Below are 26,707 nucleotides of genomic sequence, written 5' to 3'. Positions count from 1 at the left end.
GAGAGAGAGAGAGAGAGACAAAGTCTAGTTTGCCCTTTTATTTACCAAAACTGGAGTGGGAGAGAGAAAAGCTTATGTGGAAATGTTTGTAAACTGATGATATATTCCCTGCATGCTCACTTAGTGTATACTGAACATGGCACAGTCTTTGCTCAGTGATTCCAGATCATTAGAAAGATCCATTATTGTGGCGCTGGCTATATGAGCACAGCAAGCCTCTCGCAGAATGGAGACTTGCCAGCCCTGTGCATTTACCCATCTGCCATTTCCAGTGCTTCCCTCTGGGAAACCTGGTGGGCTGGGTGGTGTGGAGGCTAGGATTGAAATATTTTTAAAGGATGTTGCATGCATTCATGCAAAGACTAGGCAGTAAACACAAAAATGTAAACAGTTGTGTGGTTGTTAGGGAATAAAGAGGTTTTTATCTATATTTGAGGGAGAGAGTTACTACCCTTTAATGTCATTTCGGTTTGCCGGGTGGGAAGGAATACAACTAGAACAAACAGCCTAAGAGGTAGATCCTCTGGGGCTCTCACAGGAGTAAATGAACAAGCTATTTGGTGCAAGGATTTTAAGACAAACACTTTTTGGCCCAAGGGCCACGAGTGTTGATGTTGTGATTCTCAGCAATGCCCTAGACAGCAAAGGCTGCTCAGCAAGGCCTCTGGAGGGAAATGTAGCTCCGCAAAGAGCCTGCCAATCACAGACAGAGTCTGCACAGAGTAAGGTGCTGCTCCTCAATGGGGGAGGAAGAGGAGAAGTCAGCTCTAAATACTAACGAAGAAACAGCGCAGAGGACAAGTCCAAATGCCGGCCTGTACCTTGAGGGACCTCACGGCCATGTGTCAGCAAGGGAAACCAGCTGCATGAAAACAACAGGAGGTGTGCGGTCCCTGGTGGCCAAAAGGGCGCAGTCCCACCTAATGGGCGTGCCCAGCACACACCTCTAGCCATGCAGACTCACGCAGATGCAGGCCCAGTGTGGCTAGATTACCAAGACCTTTGTATTATAATACAAACCTGGATTTGTATTATAATATGGGATCTCCCATATGTTGGCTCAGGATTTGTATTTTTTTGTTTTAGTATTCCACAGGCCAAATAAACACATGTGTGGATTCAGCCTGGTCCACAGGGACCAAGTGTCTGCAAACTTTGGTCTGGTCTCTGATCCTGAAGGGCTTACAGTTGAGCAAAGGGACTTCAACGTATGTTCAGCCTCTTTCCGAGGTTTCTCCATCAGGAAAAGGAGGAGATTTACTTTGTACAACGTTTTCAAAGAAGGGCAAAGAAAGAAAAAAACAAAATGTCCAATCCTTTGGAAGTAAAGTAAATCAATATTTAAAATTTGCATGTATATAGTGCCAAAACACCTCCTCCCTCATGACTTGCTGGTCACCTGGGGGAAAAAAAATGTTAATTTTTGACAGTGGAGGGATGAGACTGCCCCCACATTAACCCGGGGATCAATTTTAATCACTGATTATGGCAGAACCAGTCATTGTGTCCCTCCAGTTGCATGCAGCCTCACCCATTCCTGCCTCAAATATGATCAAGCCTTTAGTTCAACTTCTGATATACAGTACGTACAAGAAACACGGGGAAAAGAACACCTTCATTCATTGATGATGCCACCAGGACACGATGGAATGTGGTAAGTGAAACAACCCTCCTACAAGTCATTGAAGGGGAGGGACTATTGACAGTGATAGGAAGCAGCCAAACGCCTTGGCAGATAGGGGCAGGTCCCTGGTGAAACCGCACCTTTGAACCAAAAACAGCCTGAAGGCTGAAAGACTGGACTGCTGGTCCTGGATGAAACCCACGACTCAGAGTAAGAACTTCTGTTCCTGTTTGCCCACCTTTCCTGACTGACTCTTTCTGAATAATGCCTTTTAATGAATCAAATATTGCCTTTTCCAATACTACCTGCAGCCTGCCCCTCACCTATTCTGAGCCCATAAAAAGCCCTAGGCCCAGCCACATGGGAAGAAGAGAAGCACCTGACTGCAGCCCCTCTCTACCGAGAGCTATTCCATTGTTCAGTAAAATTCCACTCTGCCCTCCTCACCCTTCAATGTCCAGCATATCCTCATTCTTCTTGGGTGCCATGCAAGAACTCAGGAACCACCGAACATGGGTACAAGCTATAACACAGGTGAGCTGGGGTACCCCAGCATGGTAGAGTGAGACCCAGGTGGGGTGTTGCTGGCTGGGGGTCCCCAGCTTGCAAAGAGACCAAGAGTAAAAAGCTTTTATCACTATTCTAGCTTAAGAGAATCTTAATAGACCTACCAATTAAATGCAATACAGAATTCTCAATTGAATTCTGGTTTAAACAGCTCAGCTGTAAAAGGCATGTTAGGGTCAGCTGGGGAAATTCAGATAATGGATCAGGTAATAGAGTCCATTAGGCAATTAGTCTTAATTTTGTGAGAACAGTACTACAGTTACATAGAAATATGTTCTTGTTTTTTAGAGGTTTGGGCTGAAGTATTTAGGGACTAAACGCATGATGTCTGTGATTCACTTCTGAATACTTCAGGGAAAAAAGAGATGGAGCAAATACAGCAAAATGTTAACAACTTAAACCTAGGTAAAGGGGACTGAGGTGAACTGTGTCAAAGAGCTGTCCTTCCACAGAGTTAGGTCCCTATCACTCTCAATCACTAGGCAGCAGAAGGACTTTCTGCCGTGTCCCCCAGTACCCTTGAGCCCATGTGTGTTTTAAATTTCAGGTCACTAGCTCCCAAAAGAAAAACTGATAGCAGCCCAAGCAGGTTTGATGCCAATGGCTCATCACACACAATGAAGTAGCTGTGCATGAATGTCTTGCAAACTTCTTCATGAAAGCATGAGAATCTATAGTTGGTTTGTCTCAGCCAACATTGCTAAGTTTTAAGAAAGCAGCTTTAGAGTCTGAAATGCATCCTAGGTAACCTCAAATGAAGCCACTGATCATAATTAAGGAGAAAAAGAGAGGGGAGTTAGATTTTAAAAGCTGCATTAAAATGACCCTATTTAATGACTGCTTTAAGTCTATGACAAAAGGTTAAATGTCTTGAGCTTACTGAAAAAGAACAGTTTGAAATTTGAAAAGCTATCCTAAGTCTAAAAGAAAAACTTTAAGATCTTACTTAGCCAAATATACCTATTCTAAATCTAACAATAGTTGATGATTATCCAATTCAAAAAGCTTACACAGCTACCGTCAAATACAATAGCCAGCTCTTTAAATCTGCTAACACAAAAAGGTGCCGCCCCCAAAAATGAAATCTCAGGGTTTTGGAGGAATCCTAATAGTCATCCAGTCCCACTCAATTCTCAAACTTTTATCCGTAAGAAGAGTATTGATCTATCACTGAGCATAGCATCAGAAGTCACAGAAATCTGAACCTCATGGGTCCCACCACTCCCTATACCCTTGTTTCATCTTGGGCTGATGATAACCGCTCAATTTTCTTACCTATCAAATGGAAATCCCCTCTTCACAAAATTTAGGCAGAATCTGATGACATTACATTGGGCTCCAAACACGTTGCCAGCCAACCTGTGAGTGCTCGAGTAACAGCCTCTAACTAACTTCTATCAAGAAGTTAGGCCCTGGCTCAATATCTAGCTCCACAACTTACTAAACCTTTCTTGCCTCCGTTTCTTGAACTGCAAAAGGAAAAGGACAATAGTGCCTGTGCATAGGACTTTGCTTGGAGGACACAATGAACTCGCATGTAAATCGTTCAAACCACACCTGGCACAGGGCAAGTGCTCAAGAAACACGAGCTGCTGAAACTCACTACCTCCCTTCCTTACACGCATGTTAAGAAAGCACGACTCGCCTACCCTAACTGCACCCTTCACCGTGGCCAAACACCAAGGACTCGTCCCTGCCCCACCACAGAGTGTCTGAAAGACATCCAGAAGAGTCAGTGGTCTGCTGAGCCTGAGGCTCCTGCTGCTGTTTTGGCCTCTGTTTCCTGGATCTGCCTTGGTTCCTGACCCTGTCCGTGGCTGCCTGGTGCCTGCCTCACCACCTGTACCTCTCCTCTACAGAAGGATGGCCAAGGCACTCCATGGTGCCTGTGTCCTCCCTGACCCATCCCTCGTGTCCTTGGCTCTGTCCTGACCCCTAAGGTGAGGGTCAGGTGCAGAGCCATGACCTTCTGTGCCCAATCCCAGCCGGGCCTCATGTACCCCCAAGTAGAAGTTTCTGGGACCTACCACAAGAAGAGAGTGTGCTCCTGCAAAGTATAAAGTAGTCATTCTGCACCAACATCAGCATCAAATGGAGACGGTTCCCTGCCTGCCACCCCACGGACTCCCCCAGATTCTTTTCTCTGAGCCCAGTCTTGAGCTTGCTTCCCTTAACTTCCTCTCTCTATGCTCACTTTTCATCCAACCCCTAGGCAGGCATCCTGTGCTGGTCCACAAAGAGCCTTTGTGAGAATGAGAAATAAGCACCTCTCCTGGATGCTTGGGAGAGACGCTTGAAGAGCCAATGGTACCTCCATGACAATGAGAAAAAAGTACCCCTTCCTCCAGGCTGGCCATCAGGTGCCACAGCACACCATATTGTGTTCCACTTAATGAATTCAAGGCAATTATCAGGCGACTGTCATGTGCCAAGATTTCTGGACCCGCAAACAGCAGTGAGACAGGGCTGGAGCCTCCAAGCCTCCCAAGTCCGCTAAGACAAGGGGCCGTAGGAGGAGCGAACTTGTAGACCCGCTACAGCCCCAGGCGCAGCAGTGTTCTGTCCCCTTGGGCTGGGCTGATGGGGGGGCAGCAGTGTTCTGTCCCCTTGGGCTGGGCTGATGGGGGGGCAGAGGTGTTCTGTCCTTTTGGGCTGGGCTGATAGGGGGGGCCGCAGTGCTCTGTCCTCTTGGGCTGGGCTGATAGGGGGGGCCGCAGTGCTCTGTCCTCTTGGGCTGGGCTGATGATGGGGGGGGCAGAGGTGCTCTGTCCTCTTGGGCTGGGCTGATGGGGGGGGCCGCAGTGTTCTGTCCTCTTGGGCTGGGCTGATGAGGGCAGCAGGGGCCTCAGCAGGAGTGTTGCCACCCAAACTAGACCCTGACAGATGAGAGGGCAGCTGCCAGAAAGGATGTGAACAGATGCCAGGCAGAGGGGAAAACACAGGCAAAGGCAAAAGGCAGTGACTTCATGGCACATTTAGTGAACGTGAGTTTCCAGTGAAGGGGCGGAAAGGGAGGGAAGAGAGAGGGAGGAGGAACAGGCTCACTTCATGCAATCTTTTGGTAAATACTTCCTCAGGACCTGTTACGTGCTATAATAGGTCCCGGAAAATAAAAATACATAAAAAAAATAGAATCCTAGTTATCACAAGAGGAAAATCTAATTTCAGGAGAAAGAAACAATTCTAAGTGTAAAACAACAAGTCAACCTCACTGATAGAACTATGCACAGCACCTCCCAGGGGCTGTGGGCACCCCAGAGACAGGGAGAGGTCTGCCGGGGGACACAGCGGCAGCCTGTGTGACGGAGGAGATGAGGACCCAGCTGGCGAACACAGGATGAGCCACTGGAGGAGTCACTGGATCGGGGTGAGGTTAGGGCAGGGTACATCCTTGGGAAAGGGGACAGCGGAAATAGGATGCAGGCACACAAGGGTGAGCTGTGGCCATCCCACATGGGCTTGCTTTGAGCAGGGTTTTACTTCTCTTTTGATGTCTTAGTGGCATTTTACGTAAGGCTTGCTTTTTTAAAAGGTGCTTTTTCTTTTTCTTAGCATTTTTTTTAAAGCTGTTTTGGAAAACAAAAAAATCACATTCCATTTTTTTTCCCCATAGTATGGATAATAAAGGCTGGATGTCTCTGACCTAGCGTGACCGTAGTCTCAATTTACATCTTATGCCCTGACGTCCCAATCAATGTCGCATTCATTCCAGACAAAAGCGTTCCAGTTTAGATGACAGATTATATGACTGCCCTTTTTTGTCCTCAAGGTACAGTCCAAAGGGAAGCATCTTTCTCTGCCATTGCCGTTTCCCACGTAGGCCAACTGCTCAGACGTTCAAGTGGAGTCACAGCTCAGTTATCCAATCCGCTCTGAACAAAGGCTCCTTTAATAAAGTGAGACTTGGCTGGAAGGGGCTGAAAATGATCTTGGATCCTAAGCACTGGACTGGGGCAGAGAGGGCCGAAAAGGACAAGGGCATTTCAGGCACAGGCCTCTCAAGGGTGAAGGGACCACCTCCAGCTAGGAGGGAGGCCCCGCACCTAGGGCCCCAGAAACCCCCGGCCTCTGAGCTGCAGCTGCAGGCAGCTTCCATCACCATCTCGGAGGGGCAAGGAGAGATGTCATGCTGTCATGCTCCACTCCTCCCACCATCACCCGCCCCTGACCATCCCGCATCCCCAAACATCACATTCTGCCCCCCAACCACCACCCCTTCCCAACCTCAGGCCAAGTGACCCGGGGAACCTCCCTTGGAAACAAAGGAGTTGGAGTCCCAGAGATGCAAATCCCTGATTTTAAACACATCAGTGTCTACAGGATTTCTACCACTTTAAATGCTCTGAAATGCCTCTCATGAAAATGCCCTTCCTCTTCCACCCATTATTCTGTCTATAGCAAGGGCTCCAATGCCTACCCGGCCTTTTTTGCTGCAGAGGGAGAATGAGGTGCCTGATCAGGCACAGAGGTCGGGGGAATACTCAGGGAAGAGACTTGGAGAAAAAGCCTGCCAGTGGCCCAGGGCTCTGAAGGAGATGGTGGATGCCAGACAGGACACTACCAAACCTCTACCCTGTGACTGCTACCTTAAAACACGACAGAGCTGCCGCCAACAGAAGTCACTTTGGGGTTCTTCCCTGCATGCCAGTTACAAAGAAACTGTTATCCTTGCTGTACACTAATATACGGTGGCATGAGTGGGTTTAAGGGATTTGCCCAAGATAGCATGGAGGGAGAATGCAGGTCATCTGGCAAAACTTTAAGGCAATAAACAGTGCCACTCCAGAGGGATATGCCAAGATAGCATTAACCCAACTGTCACCTCACAATTCCATCTCAGACTCTCAGACGAACTACGGCACTTCAAAGGAGGGAGGAAAGCAGGGATGTGTGTGCCTACTTATCAATCTAAGAAAATGAAGACCAGACCAGGGTTCAGAGTTTCTGATGCGTTTTCTGGCACTTGGTCCATTTGGCCACAATACTGTTTATCTTTCTAATTAATATCATAAATATCCCTTTCCACCATGTCCCTTAGAAATGACCCGGCCTGTTAGTATCCAAACAGTAAAAATTTAAGGTTCAAATTTGCTCTTCTAAGATTTGGAACCTAATTCCACTACAAATTCAACCTTAAATCTACTTAACTGGCTTAGAAACACAATGTGAATCAATTTTTTTTTTTTTTTAATGAAAAGGTTTGGATAAAACAAAATAAAAACCCAATCAAGCTTAAAAAGAAATCACCAAAATTTCCTAAATCCAACTTCCTCCGTCAACACTCTAAATTTCATTGGAAAGAGTGAGAATATATATTTTTAACATAAGAGCACAATCCACTACCAGTCAGCATGCAAATGTTTACATTTTTAAAAGATAATTTTTGTTTTTTTCTCCTTGGTGCTCTATATGTTAAGTAATAGGAGAAAGATATTAAAAAGATGTCTGTTCCCAGTACATTTCTAATCTGGTAATAGAGGCAAGTGGAAGAAATACTAGAAACCACCAGGTAATGCATCTGCAAATGCTAAAATGACACTGCACCTATTATGGCAGCTAAGAAGGATTAGGAGAGGAAAGACACACAGGCTTTGATATAGGAATATCAAATTTTCTTTCTTGAAATTTTCTTGAAAGCCTTCACAGAAAGGCAGGGCATAAGGTGGGCTTTGGTAGATAGCAAATTTTTGAGTTTCAGGAAACAGTATTTCAGCTGGGTAAGAACAGCCCAGACTCATGGAAACAGTTGAAAGTGTTGCTTCGAAAGGGAAGAGAAGGGAAGCAGGGATGCTTCTGCCCATGCCCAGAGACCTGGCTTACCCTTGCATGAATGCAGGCACATGGTGAACCACTCAGTGTGACTTCACAGTCAAGCGAGAGAGCACCTTCAGGTAGGATTTGCTTCCCTCTGACATTACCACCAGCACAGGCTGATGTCACTGTCCCCGTGCATAAGGTTCCTTGTGACACCACTCAGAGACCTAAGCCTCCGTTAGTCACTTGAGGCACTTCTAAGTACAATAGGTTTTTAGAAGATTTCACTGACATTTGCAACAATTTTTTTTCTAATTTCTTTTGGTGTCATTCTAGTAACTTATTAATTGCTTTAATAGACAAAACTCAATCATGCATGATCTATCACACATGAGAAAATAGAGGTGTGCTTACTAATGGCAGCAAAAGGCTTCTGTGGGGGTGTGCAGGATGGAACAACTAGCTAGCTAGAAAGGGGCTTTTTTTTTTTTTTTTCCTGAGACAGAGTCTCGCTCTGTTGCCCAGGCTGGAGTGCAGTGGCACAATCTGGGCTCACTGCAAGCTCTGCCTCCCGGATTCATGCCATTCTCCCACCTCAGCCTCCTGAGTAGCTGGGACTACAGGCGCCCACCACCACACCCGGCCAATTTTTTGTATTTTTAGTAGAGACAGGGTTTCACCATGTTAGCTAGGATGGTCTCAATTGCTTGACCTCATGATCCGCCCACCTCGGCCTCCCAAAATGCTGGGGATTACAGGCGTGAGCCACCGCACCCGGCCAGAAAGGGGCCTCTTTATAGAGGGTCTCCAGTGTCAGGCAGGAGCACTGATATCTAGGGGTCACCAAGGGCCACAGCACAAGGTACTGAGAGTGAGAATCCAGCGGCTGGAACTCTCCTCACCAGTCACCTCCCTTAATTGTTAAACCCCACAGTATTTTCAGGCCACTGTGCCACAAAGGAAAATGTACTGGGTAGAGGCAGGAGGAGTGTTCCCAGCAGTCCTCAAACATCACTGGCTCACGTGACCTACACGGGCGGTTTAATCTTTCTGCATTTCAGCTTTGTCAACCATAAAATGGAAAAGTTGGACTAGAACATCACTCATGTCCATTCTAAGTCTAAAGTTCAAAAGATCTTTGGTCTCCAAAATCTGGTTAAATTCTAGTGCCAGGTGGCTCCACCCTCACCCTGCTCTCAGTCCAATAGCTTCATGCAACACATCACTCAGAGCCAACAGGAACAAAAGGGCTGATTTAAAGATACAGGAATATCAAGTGCAATACTGAAAATAAAAAAGCTGAAACACACAGCAAGATCTGGCTGCTTCCCTGCTGGTGCTTCTAGAAATGCCACAGAAATCACCACATTCGCCCCAAATCACCAAATCTCTTAATTCAGATTATACATGTCAAGAATATCCAGTTCTCCTAGAAACAAAATGACACTTTCATGTTTCCCTAAGTTAGAAATATTTTTAAAGTATTAAAATAAGCACAGCCACAGTCCCAAACTGTATTAAGAAGACAACACCAGAAGCTAATCTCACAAAATTAGCCCATGTGAAAAACAAGTCTGTTAACTACTGTTGTGATGCCAAGTCCAGAAGCCCTGTGCAAAATGTGGTCCTGGAACCAGCCGGACCAGCATCACTTACGAAATCAGAATCCCGGCAGGTGGGGCCCAGCCAACTTTGTCTTAAGAAGTCCTCCAGGTGATTTTGATGCGTGCCTGAATTTGAAAACTGCTTGTCGTTTTTTAGAAATCCACAGAAATAAAAACAAAGCCAACATACCTGGCTCCAAAGATGTCCTTTTTGGCGAGATCAATTCCAGAAACAACTTTTACTCTGAGAATTCGGGACTCTCCCTGTGAGAAGGAGAACAAAAAAAGAGGTTAAAAAACTGATCTTCAATGAATCACTCTCTCATCCAATATTAAAGTCATTGATTTCTATTGTCCAGTATTGGGATACAGAACAAATCAATTCAACGTAAGCAATTATTCCTTACACTGAAGTTCAAAAAGCAATATTCCAGCTCTAAAAGTCTATGACCCTAGACTAAACTTACAGCATCCAAGTTAATGAAGCACAAGTTTAATTCAAAGTAGGTCATTAAGATCAATTACTCCTGCCATTTAAAGTTAGATTTTGCAGCTGTACCAAGAACACAATCACACACGTAAAACCGTCTAGATAAATGTCCAAGTGCCACAAGTTTGCATAAATATAACAAATTTCTCCTCTGAAGTTGACGTATTTGTACGTGACCTGCAATAGAAAGGAATTTAATGTGGTAAAACATTTCAAAATTATAGTGCTTTTAAAATGTTGGCATCAACAAGCAAAAATAATTCCTCAGTTCCAGTAAAAAGAAATAAAAACCATTCTAAATGAAAACCACCCCAAAGTGTCTTGGAAATCAATCAACTGTTCATTTGTTCATTTATTCATCATTTCATCACTTATTCCAATATTTCCTAAGAAGTTCTTATGCCCGGGGCCTTGAAATACAGACATGAATATGCTCCAGGCTCTACTGAAGGCAACAAGCAGCCCAGCAGTATAGGACCCTATGACAGCTTAGAGAACTAGTTAAGGGCTATGACATTTAGGACAGGTGAGATGGCTTAGGAGAAGGTGGTAGGCAGAAGTCCAGGATAACTCAGGTTTCCAGTTTGGATCATGAACTGTCAACATAAATTGAAATAGAGGACTGTGTCCAAGGTGTCTGTGAAGCAATCGGATGGAAAACATGTATCACTAAATGGGGAGAAACATCTGGTCTGAGTTAGACACTCAGCAGTTATCAACGTAGAGTTGGCAGTTATAACCAAGGTCTGAGGAAACCTAGCCTAAGAATGACAATGAAAAAATGGCTCAGGGACTGGGTGTGGTGGCTCATGCCTGTAATCCCAGCACTTTGGGAAGCTGAGGCGGGTGGATCACGAGGCCAGGAGTTCAAGACCAGCCTGACCAACATGGTGAAACCCTGTCTCTATTATGCGCCTGTAATCTCAGCTACTCAGGAGGCTGAGGCAGGAGAATTGCTTGAACCTGGGAGGCACAGGATGCAGTGAGCCGAGATCATGTCACTGCACTCCAGCCTGGGTGACAGAGTGAGACTCAGTCTCAAAAAAAAAAAAAAAAAAAAGGCTCAGGATGGAGTCCCCAAGAACACAATGGCTGACAGAGCAAGAAAGAAGTAATATGGAATTCATCTACCCAACATGTTTAGTCAAGACCTAAGTGAGAGCAAGAAAACCTCAATGATTATATGATGTCGAAGAGAACAATGGCAGGGCAAAAATAAAACATGGAGGGTATAGGATGGTGGATCTTTGTCAGTTAGCTGCATAGATTGAACACGCATCCATGCAATGGACACACATCCTTGAGATACTTCACGCTCCAGGAGTCTTCCATCCACCCAACCATCCATCCAACCACATATCCCCAACACAAGACTGCCCATGTGGCAAGCACAGTGTCCTCATAATACGGTAAAGAACTTGAATATGGTAAAGATAATGTTCTCAACTCATTTGTGCCAATGTTCTTTCAAACATGGCCTGCTTTCAAGGTTGGCAGGACTGAATGTGTTTGCCAGTCTTCATGAGAGGATTAAGGGAGATAAAGTAACACCAGACAAGTCAGGGATAACTAAAACAATACCCTACTATAGCAAAGGGTGTCCCAAAGTGCTTACAGAAGCATCAGGGGTTAGCTGCTCTTCTCTGTTCCCTGAAACGCTGCAAGGACCGCTCTGCGCATCTCTGGAACACTCATAGGCTGGGAGTCAGGGTTCTTTCTTTAACACAGGATGTTATGTAGACCAAGGCTCTCTTCTGGTTTTCACAACAAGTTGTACCCTGCTGCTAATCATCTGATGCCTCCATGGCCTGCTCAGCTCAAATGATGTCACTGCTAGAGTATTTTTTACAGATGCATCAAAACCTGAAGTACCTATAGTACCAGCTACTCAGGGAGGGGCTGAAGCAGGAGGACCACTTGAGTCCAGGAGCTCAAGGCTGCAGTGCGCTATGATCACGCCTGTGGATAGCTGCTGCAGTCTAGCCTGGGCAACACAGCAACACCCTATTTCTTTTTTTCTTTTTTTTTCGAGACAGAGTCTCACTCTGTCACCCAGGCTGGAGTGCAGTAGCTGTATCTCAACTCACTGCAACCTCTGGCTCCCAGGTTCAAGCGATTCTTCTGCTTCAGCCTCCCGAGTAGCTGAGATTACAGGCGCATGCCACCATGCTCGGCTAATTTTTGTATTTTTAGTAGAAATGGGGTTTCACCATGTTGCCCAGGCTGGTCTTGAACTCCTGACCTCAGGTGATCTGCTCACCTCAGCCTCCCAAAGTGCTGGGATTACAGGCGTGAGCCACTGTACCCGACAGCAACATCCCATTTCTAAAAAATGTTAATGCATAGAGAACCTGTAATGACATTTCTTTATTCCACAAGTATTTACTGAGTACCCATCACGTGCCAGACACATTATCTGGAGGTTGAGATATAAACAAGACAGAGTTCCTGCCTCAAGCAACCCACCATCTAGTAGGCGGAACACAGACTAAAAATACGTAATGCAAACAGCAAGCAAGATAATTTCTGATGCTGGCAAGTACTCCAAAGACAATATGACAGTTAAACAAAAGTAACTGAGTAGAGGGAGAGGGAAAAAGTAACTGGGGAGAGGAACATTTATGGCTGAGTGATCAGGAAAGGCTTCTTTGGCGAAAAGACACCAGAGCTGAAGCCTGAAGGAAGGAGGCCGAGTGGTGTGGCGGGGCTGGGAATTGCAGGAAGGGCTGACGGCAAGCCCTGGGTGACGGTGCGATGCTGGGGAAGGATGGCAGAGTCCATGTAGGGCAGCGTGGGACCTGGTGGGGTCAAGGACCACAGAGGCCAGCCTCAGGAGAGGGTGGACATTATCCCGACCACTGTGGGAGAAAGCACTGTAAAGTTTTAAGCAGACGAGTGACAAAATGTAGCTTCAGTCTTTGAAAGAACCACTGTGACTGCTGTGAAGGAACAGGGCAGAAGGAGGGAGAACAATTGGGCAGAGATTCTGGCAAGAGCTTTTAATAGGTTACAAATGGAGAGGTGAGCAGATTCATCATATAAAAATGTGCTCGAAATAGGTTTTTTTTACAAAAAAAAAAAAGTTTCAAAATGGTTTATACAATTGAGTTACAAACATGCTAGTTGTTCCACAGAAAAGGGTCCCTTTTCTACCTGGACACGCAACTTGACTACATTTCCCAGCCTTCCTTGCAGTTAAGTGCAGTCATGTGACTAAGTTCTGGACAATGGAACGTGGCCAAAAGTGATGAGGCCTCTTCCAAACTGGCCCCATAAGCCCCTCCCATTCAGCAGCCTTCATTCTCATTAATGTCTCTCCGTGAAATGGGGAAGATCTTGGAGATAAAGAAGAAAAAACCATATGAAGGGAGTAGAGCCAAGCACCCCCCACCTGCTGACCCTCCCCAGAAATGAGCTGGAGATAAGACTTTTTCTGTTTTTTCCCATCCAAAACCAAAAGTTGTTATAGCAGTCTACCCTCGAGTACAATGTAATCTCATTTTTTAAAAAATGTCAATGATATAGCTGCATAGAAAAAGACCTGGAAAGGCTGATGTTAGTAGTAATTACCTCTGGAAAATGAATCATTTCTTCGGGCTTATTTGGAATCTTTTCCTTTTGAATCATTAAATATTTTTGTTTAGAAACCAGACTTTTATTTGAAAAAAAAAGGAAATATTAAGGAAAACAAAAGAAAAATTTTAACTTCACCGTTAACGACACATCCAGGATTGATTTTGTCATAAGAAAAATCTGCCGGGCGCGGTGGCTCATGCCTGTAATCCCAGCACTTTGGGAGGCCAAGATGGGTGGATCACTTGAGGTCAGGAGTTCAAGACCAGCTTGACCAACATGGTGAAAACCCTGTCTCTACGAAATACATAAAATTAGCTGGATGTGGTGATGCATGCCAGTAGTCCCAGCTACTCAGGAGGCTGAGGCGGGAGAATCACTTGAACCAGGGAGGCGGAGGTTGCAGTGAGCCAAGACTGCACCATCACACTCCAGCCTGGGCGACAGAGTGAGACCCTGTCTCAAAGAAAAAAGATAGAAAGAAAGATAAACAACCCTATGAGTTATTTTTTAGGTGACTCACAAAGGTACAGAGCTGCAAATATGGAAGACATGAAGGGGTTCTCTTATGTAACATGTAGGCAACAGCTGGGAGGTGGCCTGTACTGAGCAATCACTGTTTACAAGCACCTGTTGCAGGAAATTTTACTCCTCTCTGAAGCATTACTCTATAAAAACAGTTTACACATGCATTTTAGAGACACAGCAAAAATGTCTTATCTTTGTTTCCTCAAAATGACAAGCTTAAACACAGATAAGCAGCCATCGTCATTCTGTTAGGAAGCACATGACAAGGTGTGTAACCAAATCATCAGATGCAGTGGCCCCAGGCTGAGCCATTGTATTTTCTGAAGCATTTTATTACTTTCATAAAATCTATGTGATATCTTGAACCCTGTTTATGACTCCAGTAGAATTAAATATTTAGCCAAGGTGGCTTTGCTTAGACAATGAAAATATTATTCATAGATTGTACAATGCAGAGAAGAAACAGCAGAGTAGAAACTAGGCTGAAGAGAACTTTCAGTGTCTCTTCCTGTTATTAATCTATTGTTCTGCATTGTTATTATGTAACAGGGGTGATTCTATAAGCTTTACATATGTTTTTCTTTTACACTGAATTTTCTAATTCTTCATCAAGACACAAAACAAGATAAGGTGCCCAAGCCATAAGTGACAGCAGCACACGAATAAATAGTGTCCAAACTGAGAAACAGGTGGTAACCTGAAGATTCAGTTGCAAGAGCGTCATCTGGAAATTCAGCAGGCCTACTCATATAAACTATGCATAAGCAGTTACTAGATTCCCACGGCCACCCACAAAGCCTATAAAATACATAACCCATCAACAGTGCTCTTGCGGTAAAATAAATTTCAAGTTCCAACTCAAAATTCAAGATACTGGAATGTACCATTTCTCCTATGACTGTGTCTTAAGGAGGCAACTTGTTATCCTTTATCTTTATTTTCCACAGTGGCAGGTACTCTTCTAAAAAGATGATATCTGAGCTGGGAAATAGTGTTCTTCCTGCAAAGGGAGCCACTGTGACCTCAGGATCACTTACACCAGCTGTCCAAGCGGACAACAAGTTCTAAGTCAGGGACTTCCACAGTTCGGTCACTCTTACCTAAATTAATTCATGTATTTACCTTCCATATTCTAAAGTACTTTTCTAGTTCTAGCTATTACCCATCACACTTGCAGGCTTAGGGTAAACACTCTCTGGATTAAAACAGATGACCAACATTTTTTTGGATCACATAAATATGTAAGTTATATATACATTGCTTAAATTTAGTTGTTTTAAAAAATAACTAAGCCAGCATATGGACCGTGCCCATCGTGTGCCTGCTACACAGCAGCCACAGTCGCTCTTTCCATTCCTACCTGCTCTTGCCGCAGTGCTGAGATAGGGTCCTATTTCATGCATTTTTAAGACTACTCTTTTTAGAGCAGTTTTAGGGTCACAGCAAAATCAAACAGAAGGCACAGAGATTTCCTACGTACCCCCTACCGCAACACACAGCCTCCCCCATGGTCAACATCCTGCACAGAGTAGTACCCCTGTTACAATTCACACATCAAAATCACCCAAAGCCCATCGTTTACCTTACGGTTCACTCCTGGTGTTGTACACTCCGTTAGTTTGGACAAATGTATAATGACATGTATCCACCATTATAGTATCATACAGAGTATTTCCACTGTCCTAAAAATCCTCGATGCTCTGCCTACTCATCCCTCCCCTGCCTGCATTTAAAAAAAACAAAAACAAAAACACACACACTGTCCTATCACCTCCCCGCCCCACACACCTTCCTGTCACTACCAACTCTTGCCAGGTTGCATCCTCTTCACCTTCTCCCTCCTCACACCAACGCCTGCCCACTACACCTTTCCCTCTCTTCAGGCTGGGTCCCACAACCTTATATTGCTGCCACCCCCTCCTAAAATCCCTGAGTTCTCTACATTGACCATCTAATTATACACTCAACAAAAATGCAGAATGATACTATGTTCAATGTACTGTGCTAGCAAAAAGGAGGGCCACAAAACTGAACTAGACACATTCTCTCTCTCTCAGGCACTTACAGTCAATGGCAGAGGCGAGGTGTGTGCACAGCTCCCTCTTACAGTGGTGGAACAGAGGCATAAGACGTGAGTGGTGAGAACAAAGACCTAGGGCGGAAATGAAAGCAGCCCACCAGGACTGCACGTCCAGTTCAAACTCAGATGACACTGACAGAGGCAAACAGCCCTAACTCACCGGACTACTCACTGGCATCTCTGATCACCACTGGCAGCCCAACACATAACACGTGGTCACGTCTCAGTCCTACAATGCTGTCAACAAGCAGACGCCCCAAGGATATGAGTTTCTGAAAAGACTGCGGGATTCTGTGCAACCTAAATCTCTTAACTCCTACTAGGTAGTGGCTGCTATTAGACAGGGATAGACTTCTAGAGCAGAACTCTAATTTAAATGCTCAAGGGTGACTCTACCTTCAAGAAATGATGCTGTGAGTTTATGAAACAGGTCCACAAATTCTCAGTATTTCTTTCATGAGGTGGGTCATTTCCCATGGGTATCTGATTTAGTGACTCCTTTCTAATAAAATATGGAAGAGGTGACAGTGTGTGACTTTGGAGATTAGGTCATAAAGACATCAGGCTTCCTCCTCTATTTTGGATTATTCACTCTGGGGAACGCCGGCTGCTGCTGTGATGTGCAGACACTCAGTCAGCCCCAAGGAGAAATCTCTGCGATAAGGAACTGAGGCCTCTTGCCTCCAGCCATGTGAGTGACTCATTTAGAAATGGGTCCTTCTGTTCCAGTCAAGCCTTCAGATGACAGCAGCCTCGGCTGACATCCTGACTCAGGCTCATAAGAGACCCTTGCTGGCTACATGCCAGTCACTGTGCAAAGGCACATGTCAGAACCACCCAGTTAAGCCACTTTTCATTTCTTGACCCACAGAAACTGTGAGATAATAAACATTTGTTGCTTTATAAGCTGCGAACTCTAAAACTAATTTGTTATGTAGCAACAGATAACTGACATACATTGTGAAAAACCCAATGCGATAATTAGAGTCTCATTTATCTCTTTGCTAAGTCAAGATTTTCCTATGTATTAGGGTGATCCTTCAAAATAAGAAAAAAACAGGAGTGAGAAATAAAGACTATTGCCTGTGTTTTCTATCATGTCAAAGCAGTGGCATTTTTCAGGCAAAATTAACAGAGCTTGGTGACTTTTTCAATATAAGTGCAGCAGCAGTATCCCTTTAAAGAAATATGGAACCTGATACCATAATAAATACAGTCAAAATGTGAAACCAAGGCTACTTCAGAAAACTTAAAATACACGATCATTTATAAGTATAAAATTTAAAAAAATCCAAAAAGAATGACAATCAAGAGATGCTGAGATACTGACATGTGCCACTGAAATAACTCTAAATTCACCCCTGTTCTCTACTCCACAGCCTCAATGCATGTTATCGCTAATGGCAGGATGGTCCAACACCAGTTAGCTTAAGCTCATTTGTTCATTCTTTCAGAACTTACTGAGTACCTATTATGTGCCATGCTCTGTATAGCTGCTGGTGGTGTGAGGCAGCGTCTCTGCATTCAAATTTGCTTGCTACCACGTTAGTCCAGTCTTTTTAAAATGTCCCTCTCCACTGCTCTGGTGAGACCTCCCTAGGAACAAATGAATCTAATTAAAACTGCCTGGCCTGCCGCTGAAGGCTCACCACGAGCAGCTTCACTGCTGCTGTTAAGAACAGCCTGTGCTCTGCACAGGGACCCAATTCTTTTCTTCCAGTTGGTACCTGCCCATCCAACATCTATTCCCCAACGCTCTGCGTGAGTCCACACAGTGACTCAACCCCAGGTGCCTGCTCTGTGCTGAAAACATACAAGGAATAATGACTCACACAGAGCTCAAGCCTGCAAAATTTACTTTCTATTATGTATAAGGAGAATAACCACATAAGAGATATGTTCAATAATGTGATGAGTAATACTCTTCAGGAACTTGGAGAAGGAAGAAAGTAACATACACACAAGGGGTGGGGAGAGGGAGAAAGGTGGGGAAATTGGAGAAAGCTGCAGATGAGTGACCGCTCGGGCCAGGCCTCCAAGAACGAGGAAAGAGGAGGAAAGAGAAAAGAGAAAGTTGATGTCCTTGGAGGAGCTGGTGTGCCAGGGAAGCAGGGGGCAGCTGCAAGAAGTGAGTGTGGCCTGCACCTGGCTCCATCCTCTGCAAGATGCAGGGCAAACACAGTAACCAGGTGAGTGGTGGCTCAGGGTGCCATCACCCTGGATGACAGCACAGAGGGCATGTGAAAGGGAGAGGACAGGGATGCTAATTACATGGTCTTCTCCACCATCTGGCAGATAAGCATAGAGGACAGGGGACTGGTTCCAATGCTCCTGCTGGGGGAAGAATGTGGCTGGGTGACAGACTGGTTTTACAGGGCCAGAGAAAAGGAATGTGCTCAAGTTTGCAGTTTTCTTATTAGTGAGGGCTGCTGCTAATAGCTGGTAGAAAATAAAGAGGAGTGGTGGGACTTAGGCTAAGGGAAATAAAGGAATAGGGGTTTCTTGGATTTGAGGTTGTCTTCCCAGTGGGCCAGCAGGGCAGTCAGAAGTCAGAAACCAGAGCTCAGCACCAAGAGATCAGAAATAGACCCAGTGTGGGAGGCCTGGCTTGTGACTGCCTTCAGACCAACCATGTATTCTGGCACTTAAGTAACGAGGCAGTACAGTCTTTTTTTTCTTCTCTCTCATAGGTTAAGTCTTATTTCCTCAACTAGACCCTGAGGCTGCACTGTCCAATAAAGTATCCACTAGCCATGTGAGGCTGTTTAAATGTAATTAAAATTAATTAAAATTAAAATTTCATTCCTTGGTCACACTAGCTACATTTTGAGTACTCAATCTCCACCCATTCCCAGCAGTCACTGTATTGGACAGTGCAGATAGAGAACAATTCCACAATCCAGAAAGTTCTACAGCAAAACTCCACTCTAAGGGCACTAACACAGCTCAAGAGTGCAGCAGGATTTGAAAAACCCCTTGTGAAAGGAAAGAAAGAAGGCAGGAAAAGAAGAAGGGGAGGGACCCCTATACTTCACCCAATTATAACTGAGAACACATGAGAACACTATGGCATTGAGAACAATTGAGAACACTGGAATTCAGCTACAGTGTCACTTCACTGAAGTAGTTATAGCGACACAGGAAATGACTGTCTGGAAATGATACAGGCTTCACTATAACCACATGCTCTGACATCAATATTTCACCTGCAATATTAAAGACTGGTATGCAAATTAAGTGCCTATCAATTAATAGGCACTTAATATGAAACCTAATAAAGCAAATACTGACTGGTGCAGAAATATATTCTTGCAAAGACATTTTAAAAATCATTGTGCAAATAAACAGTAGGGAAGGTGGCTTGAGAGAGTGTGACAAAGATCTGGGAGTCTCTGATGGGTCCAGCACAGGCCAGCATCCTAACGAGGTTGCAAATCTTGCACAGCATTACCAGGTAGAGTACTCAGGAAGCAAGGAGACAGAAAATCCCAATAAAGGCTCCCAGTTCCTGTAAGAGAACTGGAAGATCTTCGGAGAGGAAGAGCTGATAGGAAAAAGACACGGAAATGCAGTTAAGGGAGAACAGCTGAAGGAATAGTAGTGGCCGGCCATCTAGCAAACTCCCCCTGGGGGCCTGTGGCGATCCATCAGGCCCCAAGGATGCTCTGTGGGAGAAGCCAACGGCGATGCATATGGAAGAAGGAGGCCTTCCAACAAGGACATCTGTCCAGTGAGGGGCTGGCAGAGAGCCGTGACCACACCCTCCCGCTGCAGGAGACCAAAGCCAAAGGCACTGTGTTCAGGCCCCAAATGGGTTTCTGTCCATTCCAGTGCTGATTGCACATGGCTTGCACTGAACCACACACGTGTGAAGGGGTATTTTGATCCATGCCTTAAAAGTGCTGGCATAACATTTCTTTCTTTCAATGACATCTGATGCCTCTGTCTCTGACTTGTGAACAGAGCAGGGCCACAGCACTTGAGGTGTTTTTCCCAAGTTCTTGGCAGGTATCAGTAATCCGCCGTCATTTCGCCCATAAAAGGCATCACTGAAGAAGAGGCAGGTAAGCAGGTGGCTTTATGGGGTGTGGCAGGTTGAGGGTTACTTGTGCGTGGAGGCTGGGATCAGTTTCATAGTCATGGGCATGGTCACCCCCAGGAGCCTCACATCTACCATGACTCAAGTGTGCATCTCAGTCAAAATGCAAATTCTTCCATGTGTGGACAGAATTTTAGAGTGACTCTCAATTAAAAATGTTAGATCTTCACATGCCAAGAATCTGCAGTAATTCCATGATTATGGGGAGGGGAGGAGGCTGTCACTGAGCAGGGTCCATGATATAAATAAGCTGGCAAGAGTTCCAGCTTAAAGGACACAGTCACTCTCTTCCGCTAATTAAAAACTCTCCTTTTACCAGAATAGCTGGTAAAACTCCCATAAAAAGGTCTTCAAAGAATCCACTTATCAATGGTTCTTTTGTTCTGAATCTCTAAATCATAAGACAGGAAACATTTTTAAATTCCACCAAGATGACAAAGACAAGCATTATCTGGTGTTTATAGTTCTAAAAATGATCATATAAACAATGGCACTCTGTTGAAAGCCAAGAATTATAGCTCAGGATCTAAAATTCTAGATTTTTTTTTCATGGCAGTCATAACCCTGACCTCTCTCCATAAAGTCAAGTGTGGGTTTCTGGATGGGAAGTGTAGTTTGAACTAGAAGAGGTCTAGATTTCACAAGGTAGGAGCTGCCAAGGGCCCCCGAGAAGGCATTTGTGGGGTGAGTTCTGTCACTTCATATCTGGATCTCAAGATATGAGTAGGCTCAGAATCGCTTCAAGCATCTTAAAGACACACAAGAATAAAGTCCTCTCCTCCCCCCACCTTTTTTGTTTGAGACAAGAGTCTCCCTCTGTTGCCCAGACTGGAGTGCGGTGGCATGAGCTCAATTCACTGCAACCTCTGCCTCCCGGGGTCATGCGGTTCTTGTGCCTCAGCCTCCCAAGTAGCTGAGATTACAGGCCTGTGCCACCACGCCCAGGTAATTTTTGTATTTTTAGTAGAGATGGGGTTTCACCATGCTGGCCAGGCTGGTCTCAACTCCTGGCCTCAAATGATCTACCCACCTCAGCCTCCCAAAGTGCTGAGATTATAGGTGTTAGCCACCGCACCTGGCCTGAATAAAACTCTTAAGAAACACAAGATAAGCAACGAGTTGTAAATTTTAAAATGAGAAAATGGTCTGTTTTATGGATCTGAGGGCTCAGGACCAATGACTAGCATTTTCACTCTGTAAGCAAATTATAACCAATCAGCAGGCTGCATGGGGGAGCACGCACTCAGAACGAGGGCTGAGCTTGATTATTCAAACACATGCTGTGCCCATCTCCGCGAACAGGGAGACTTCCTGCTGCTGGCTCCTGGGTGCTGGAGTTCCTGGACCCTGGACAGGCCTTCGAAGGGCACTGCCAAACAGAATCCTCTCTGGGCTTCTATTTACTATGCTCTAGGCTGCCATTCCCCTTCCATTCCCAGGCTCTGTCCTGACAGTGCCACAGAACTGACAAGGTTTCCCCTCTGCGGACAGCAGTCAAATCCCAACCCTGCCTCCTGTGGATCACCTCCACTGGAACTCTGGATGTTCCCAAATGCTTCAGCCATGCATTTACAGATAAGTTCTTGGTTCTTTCCTACCAATACCTTATTTTCTACTAGCCCAATCCTCATCAGATAACTATTTCTCATTCCTGGGTAGCTATGATGTTCTTGCTAAATAAGTATTCACTCTTGAGCTACAGTTTGATGCTCCCTGCACTAACATTTACTGGCCACTGGAAGAAAGTGACTAGGAGAACCAAGGCTCTGAAATATCGATGAACCAGGATGGCCCGATATCCAAGCTCTACAACTGGTTCTGCCATCTGTCACATTCTGCAACGACTGAGAGAAACTGCTGGTCATCTCAGAGGAATTAGAAAGATCAGAGATGGGAAAATGTCCCAACTCAGAAAGAAATGATTCTATAAATTACACAGACGGAGCATATGATAGTTTTTTTCCTCTACCAGAACCACCAATTTGCTAATTTTGCTCAGATCTCCTACTTGTCCTTTAGGGATCAGCCTAAGTATCACATTATCTGAAGTCTTTCCAGGGCTCCTGGACTAGTTAAGTTTTCCTCCAACAAGCCCCACAGTACCCTATAGCTCTCTTCTTGCCCTTTACTGTCATTGCTCTGAAAATCAGCCGTCACACCCGGAGATGGAGCTCTTGGAGGGCAGAGGCAGGGCAGATCACAGGGAATGACAAGGATAAAGGATATGTGCAACTGTTCCTGGCCAGAGAGCCACAGAGCAATCCCTCACCCTGCTCAACACGGACTTCCTAGACTCCGGCAAAGAGCTGGGCACCCAAGTAGGGGAAGTGAATACATGACATCAATCCAAACCAAAGTTGTAGAGATAATTACTAAATAGTTTGTGAGCATTTAGAAAAGGAGAATAATCTACAGCTAAAGTTCACTAAGAATAAGACATGCAGACAAACTTATTTCCTTTTTTGATAAGGTTACTAGCTCCAGATATGCTGCCTGGATAGGGTACACAGACTTCAGCCAACCAGCCAGCAACACCAATAGTACACTCCTATTTATTCTAGACAAGATGATCATGTGAAGATGAACTAATGGTAAGACTGGGTGGGATATTGCGCCCAGCTGCTAACTCTTATCCAGAGTGTAATCATCCAGCCGATTGCAATGGTTCACGCCAGTAATCCCAGCACTTTGGGAGGCTGAGCTGGGCGGATCACCTGAGGTCAGGAGTTACAGACCAGCCTGGGCAAAATGGTGAAACCCCATCTCTACTAAAAAATACAGAACAAATGAATCAGGGGTGGTGGCATGTGCCTGTAATCCCAGCTACTCGGGAGGCTGAGGCAGGAGAATTGCATGAACCCAGGAGGCGGCCATGTCAGTGAGCTGAGACCACACCACTGCACTCCAGTCTGGGTGACAGAGCGAGCCTCCTTCTCAAAATAATAATAAAAATACAAAAAAAAGTAGCCGATACAGTGGCATGTGCCTGTAGTCCCAGCTACTTGGAGGCTGAGGCAGGAGAATTGCTTGAACCCAGGAGGTGGAGGTTGCAGTGAGCTGAGATCACGCCACTGCACTCCAGCCTGGGCAACAGAGTGTGGCTCCACTAAAAAAAAAAAAAAAGCAAAGTGTAATCAGAAAACTCCAGGAAAGTGTCAGAGGGTTATGTCATGGGGCTCTATTATTAGCTGCATTCTGTGCAACGCTCTGAGCCAGGAAAATCTGGATGAGGATATTGATGGCAGGCTAATCCAATCTGTAGCTGATCTACACAACTGGATAAAATGTCAGATGACTAAATTAGAATCCTGAAAGATCTCATCAGACTCGGTGGCGGGCCAAGTCCCATAGGATGGGGTTTTATAGTGGTACGTACACTCGGATGCCCGAAACAACACAGGATGCAAGAAACATGACAATGAGAACGTCAAGAGCAGGGGAAGAAATCTTTGGGGTTTGATTTTACCTCTAGTTCATTATGACTCAACAATATGACAGTATAAACCACCTGTGTTACCAGAAGTCCAGAGCAAGTAATGTCATCATACTCCGCCCTGGGACAGCATTATGCACAAACCCAGGGGGCACGATTAAAGAGGGAGGTTGGGGTTTTGCTTTAAGTAAATAAGACAAACTCCATACTGTAGAACACTATGTAACCTTAAGAAAGAATGATGGTGTTCTGTATGTACAGGTTTAAAAATTAAAGACAGACTCATAGACTAGAGAGAACATTCTGGAACATTCTGCCAGCCTTTCCATAAGATAGAAAGGGTGTATGTGTGTGTGTGTACGAATATTTGCTTACATAAATGCGTAAAGCAAACTGCACGGACACAAGAAACTGGTGACACTGCCTGACTCTGGGGACAAGAACTGTTTAGCTAGGGATGGAAGTGACTGAGAAAAAAGAGACTTCTTTGAATTTAAAACCATCTAAATGTATTCATAACTCAAAAATTCATTTTAAGTAGCCCAGGACAGTTAATAAACAGGCAAAAGTCACAAAAAGAATGACTTAGGAATGTTTAACCTCGTTTTTCTTATTTTTCAATTTTTTTTTTTCTTTTGAGACAAGGTCTTGCTGTTGCCCAGGCTGGAGTGCACTGGAGTGATAAGGCTCACTGCAGCTTTGACCTCCCAGGCTCAAGCAATCCTCCCACCTCAGCCTGCCAAGTAGCTGGGACTACAGGTGTGTGCTACCATACCCAGCTATTTTTTTTTTCTGTATTTTTTGCAGAGATTTCCCCATGTTGCCCAAGTTGGTCTCAAACTCCTGAGGCTCAAGAGCTTTGCCCACCTCTGCCTCCTAAGGAGCTGGGATTTTTACAGGTGTGAGCCACAATCAACCTAATCTGGCTGTAAAAATAATAGAGAGCTAGAAAAGACCAGATTCTTTCAGTGGGAAGGAGGACGAGCTGGCAGAAGTCAAGTCATTTTCCGTTATGAGGTTGCAGAGGGCAGCTCTCACCCAAGGAGTGAGCACGCAGGAGAGCAGATGAGTTATTAAGGTGAAGGAACTGGCAGTCATTAACCCAGGTCAAACACGAGCAGGTGGCCTTCCGAGGCTGAGAGCTGGCCAGGTAGCACTGGGGAGGGACCACAGGCTGGTAGGCAGCCAGAAATGTGGGGCGTGGGAGGTGGTGGCGGGGAGGATAATGAACCAGATGGCCCCTGATATTCCTTCCCAACTCAGGGACGTTGTGATTTTAGAAGGCCTGCACACGATCAATCTGAGAAAAACTGCACAAGACCACACAATACCTGATGCACGTATGCAACTTCTCTACGACAAAGCACAGGAATAATTACAATCCCATTGATTTCATAGTGAAAAGCAGATTGTTCATAAATCAGAATGTTTTCTACTCACAACAGTTTCAAAATATCAGGGATGCAATAACCAACTGAAATGAAATTAGAGCATCTCTAGATAGCATTTGGGGAAGGGGGTGTCCGAATCTTCAGTCCCAAAACAATTTATGGTGGCTAACCCACTCTCCAAGAGATGTTTAAAACTCCTTATAGGAAGAACACCAACACTTCTACTACGATGGGCTGGTCGCTGGACTAGTTTTAGGATACAAAAACAGGAAGGGAAGAACTACATAAGAAAGTAAAGGAGGTTTCTGGTTCAAGGAGTGGCTAAGGACCAGCTTGAGTCATCCACAAAAGTGCAACCAAAACAGCACTGAGAAACCAAATCACCAGCTGGGAAGACCAAGGAGAGATAAACCTGGCCAGCGGAGGGGCTGCAGGTAGAATTCCACTGTCTCATTAGACAGAAAAGTCAGGAAGCCCAGTGCCATCAACTTGGGAGAGGGCTGCAGGCTTCAACCACAGGACAGTAGATCTAGGCATGATGACAAGGAGAACAGTGCATGTGCAACTGATCACATCTAGAGACTCCCAAAGCAATGCTGCAGTTCACACCCATCCCTGATTCCCTGATTCCTCACTTCCCTTCTGTCATCCCTGTGGTGAAGGCCTGCAATGGACCACACACCATGAATGATGCTCACCCTAACTTATCTACCAGGCACCTGCATACCAGACAAACCATCGAGATTGCCGGCTTCACATTTAGGAGCCAAACATGTCACCAGCCCCATCTTGGCCATAATCATGCTTTGAGAGCTTTCCTTGCTTAAAGCATGCAAATGTCCATTATGAGATTTAACTTTTCAGCTCAGCCTCATCACCCATCCATTCCACCTTACTGCAAAGAAATAACTCATATCAAAAACTCATTAGCAAGATAAACAACTGAAAAATACTCCTTAGCTTACCGAATTCTCCTTGTGTTATGAATCATTAAAGTTTTACAAAGCAAAATAGAAATTTGTTATATTATTTTTTCCAGTTTCCTTATAAAATACCTAAGATCAAAGGATTTCATCTGAGTCTAACTTGGAGCGTGTTGTTGTTGTTGTTGTTGTTGTTTTACTTAAAACTATCAAAGTCAAACTGTCTCACTTTTTTTTTCAAAACACAAGATAGTCTCAATTACTATGTGGGTGGGTACTGCTTCAAAAGGGATGTATAACTAAGTAATATCAAAACTAAAATGACAAATGTTGGGTTATTTTCAACAGAACACTTTGAGAGGAAAAAGAAAACAAACAAGAACATTAGGATATTCCTTTTAAAGGCAACTGCATGATGTTAGATTGTGTCCATGGACCAGATTTCTAAAAGGCCCTCTAAAATACATTTTTAAATACTTATTCCTTTCACAGGTAATATCTTATGAAGTTTGAATGTTTTTGAATTGTCATAATATGGACTTAATATGGGAAGAAGGTAGTTTCTTTTTTTATTATTATTATTATTATACTTTAAGTTCTAGGGTACATGTGCATAACGTGCAGGTTTGTTACATATGTAT

The 26,707-nt window shown here is 44.7% G+C and overlaps 1 protein-coding gene across 1 annotated transcript in view; it reads right to left on the bottom strand.

Annotated features, from left to right (window-relative positions):
• The window catches only part of NEDD4L (neural precursor cell expressed, developmentally down-regulated 4-like, E3 ubiquitin protein ligase), a 385,260-nt gene that overhangs the window by 238,065 nt on the left and 120,488 nt on the right, over positions 1-26,707 (bottom strand). The window contains exon 2 of the mRNA XM_011949557.1: positions 9,740-9,813. Coding sequence (XP_011804947.1) covers positions 9,740-9,813 — 74 coding nt within the window. The remainder of the gene's footprint in view (positions 1-9,739; positions 9,814-26,707) is intronic.

Source organism: Colobus angolensis, unplaced genomic scaffold, assembly GCF_000951035.1.
Source record: "Colobus angolensis palliatus isolate OR3802 unplaced genomic scaffold, Cang.pa_1.0 Scaffold108, whole genome shotgun sequence".
In the NCBI taxonomy this organism is placed as follows: domain Eukaryota; kingdom Metazoa; phylum Chordata; class Mammalia; order Primates; family Cercopithecidae; genus Colobus; species Colobus angolensis.
The sequence above is the reverse complement of the archived record's forward strand: the minus strand, read 5'-3'. Positions and strand labels throughout refer to the sequence as shown.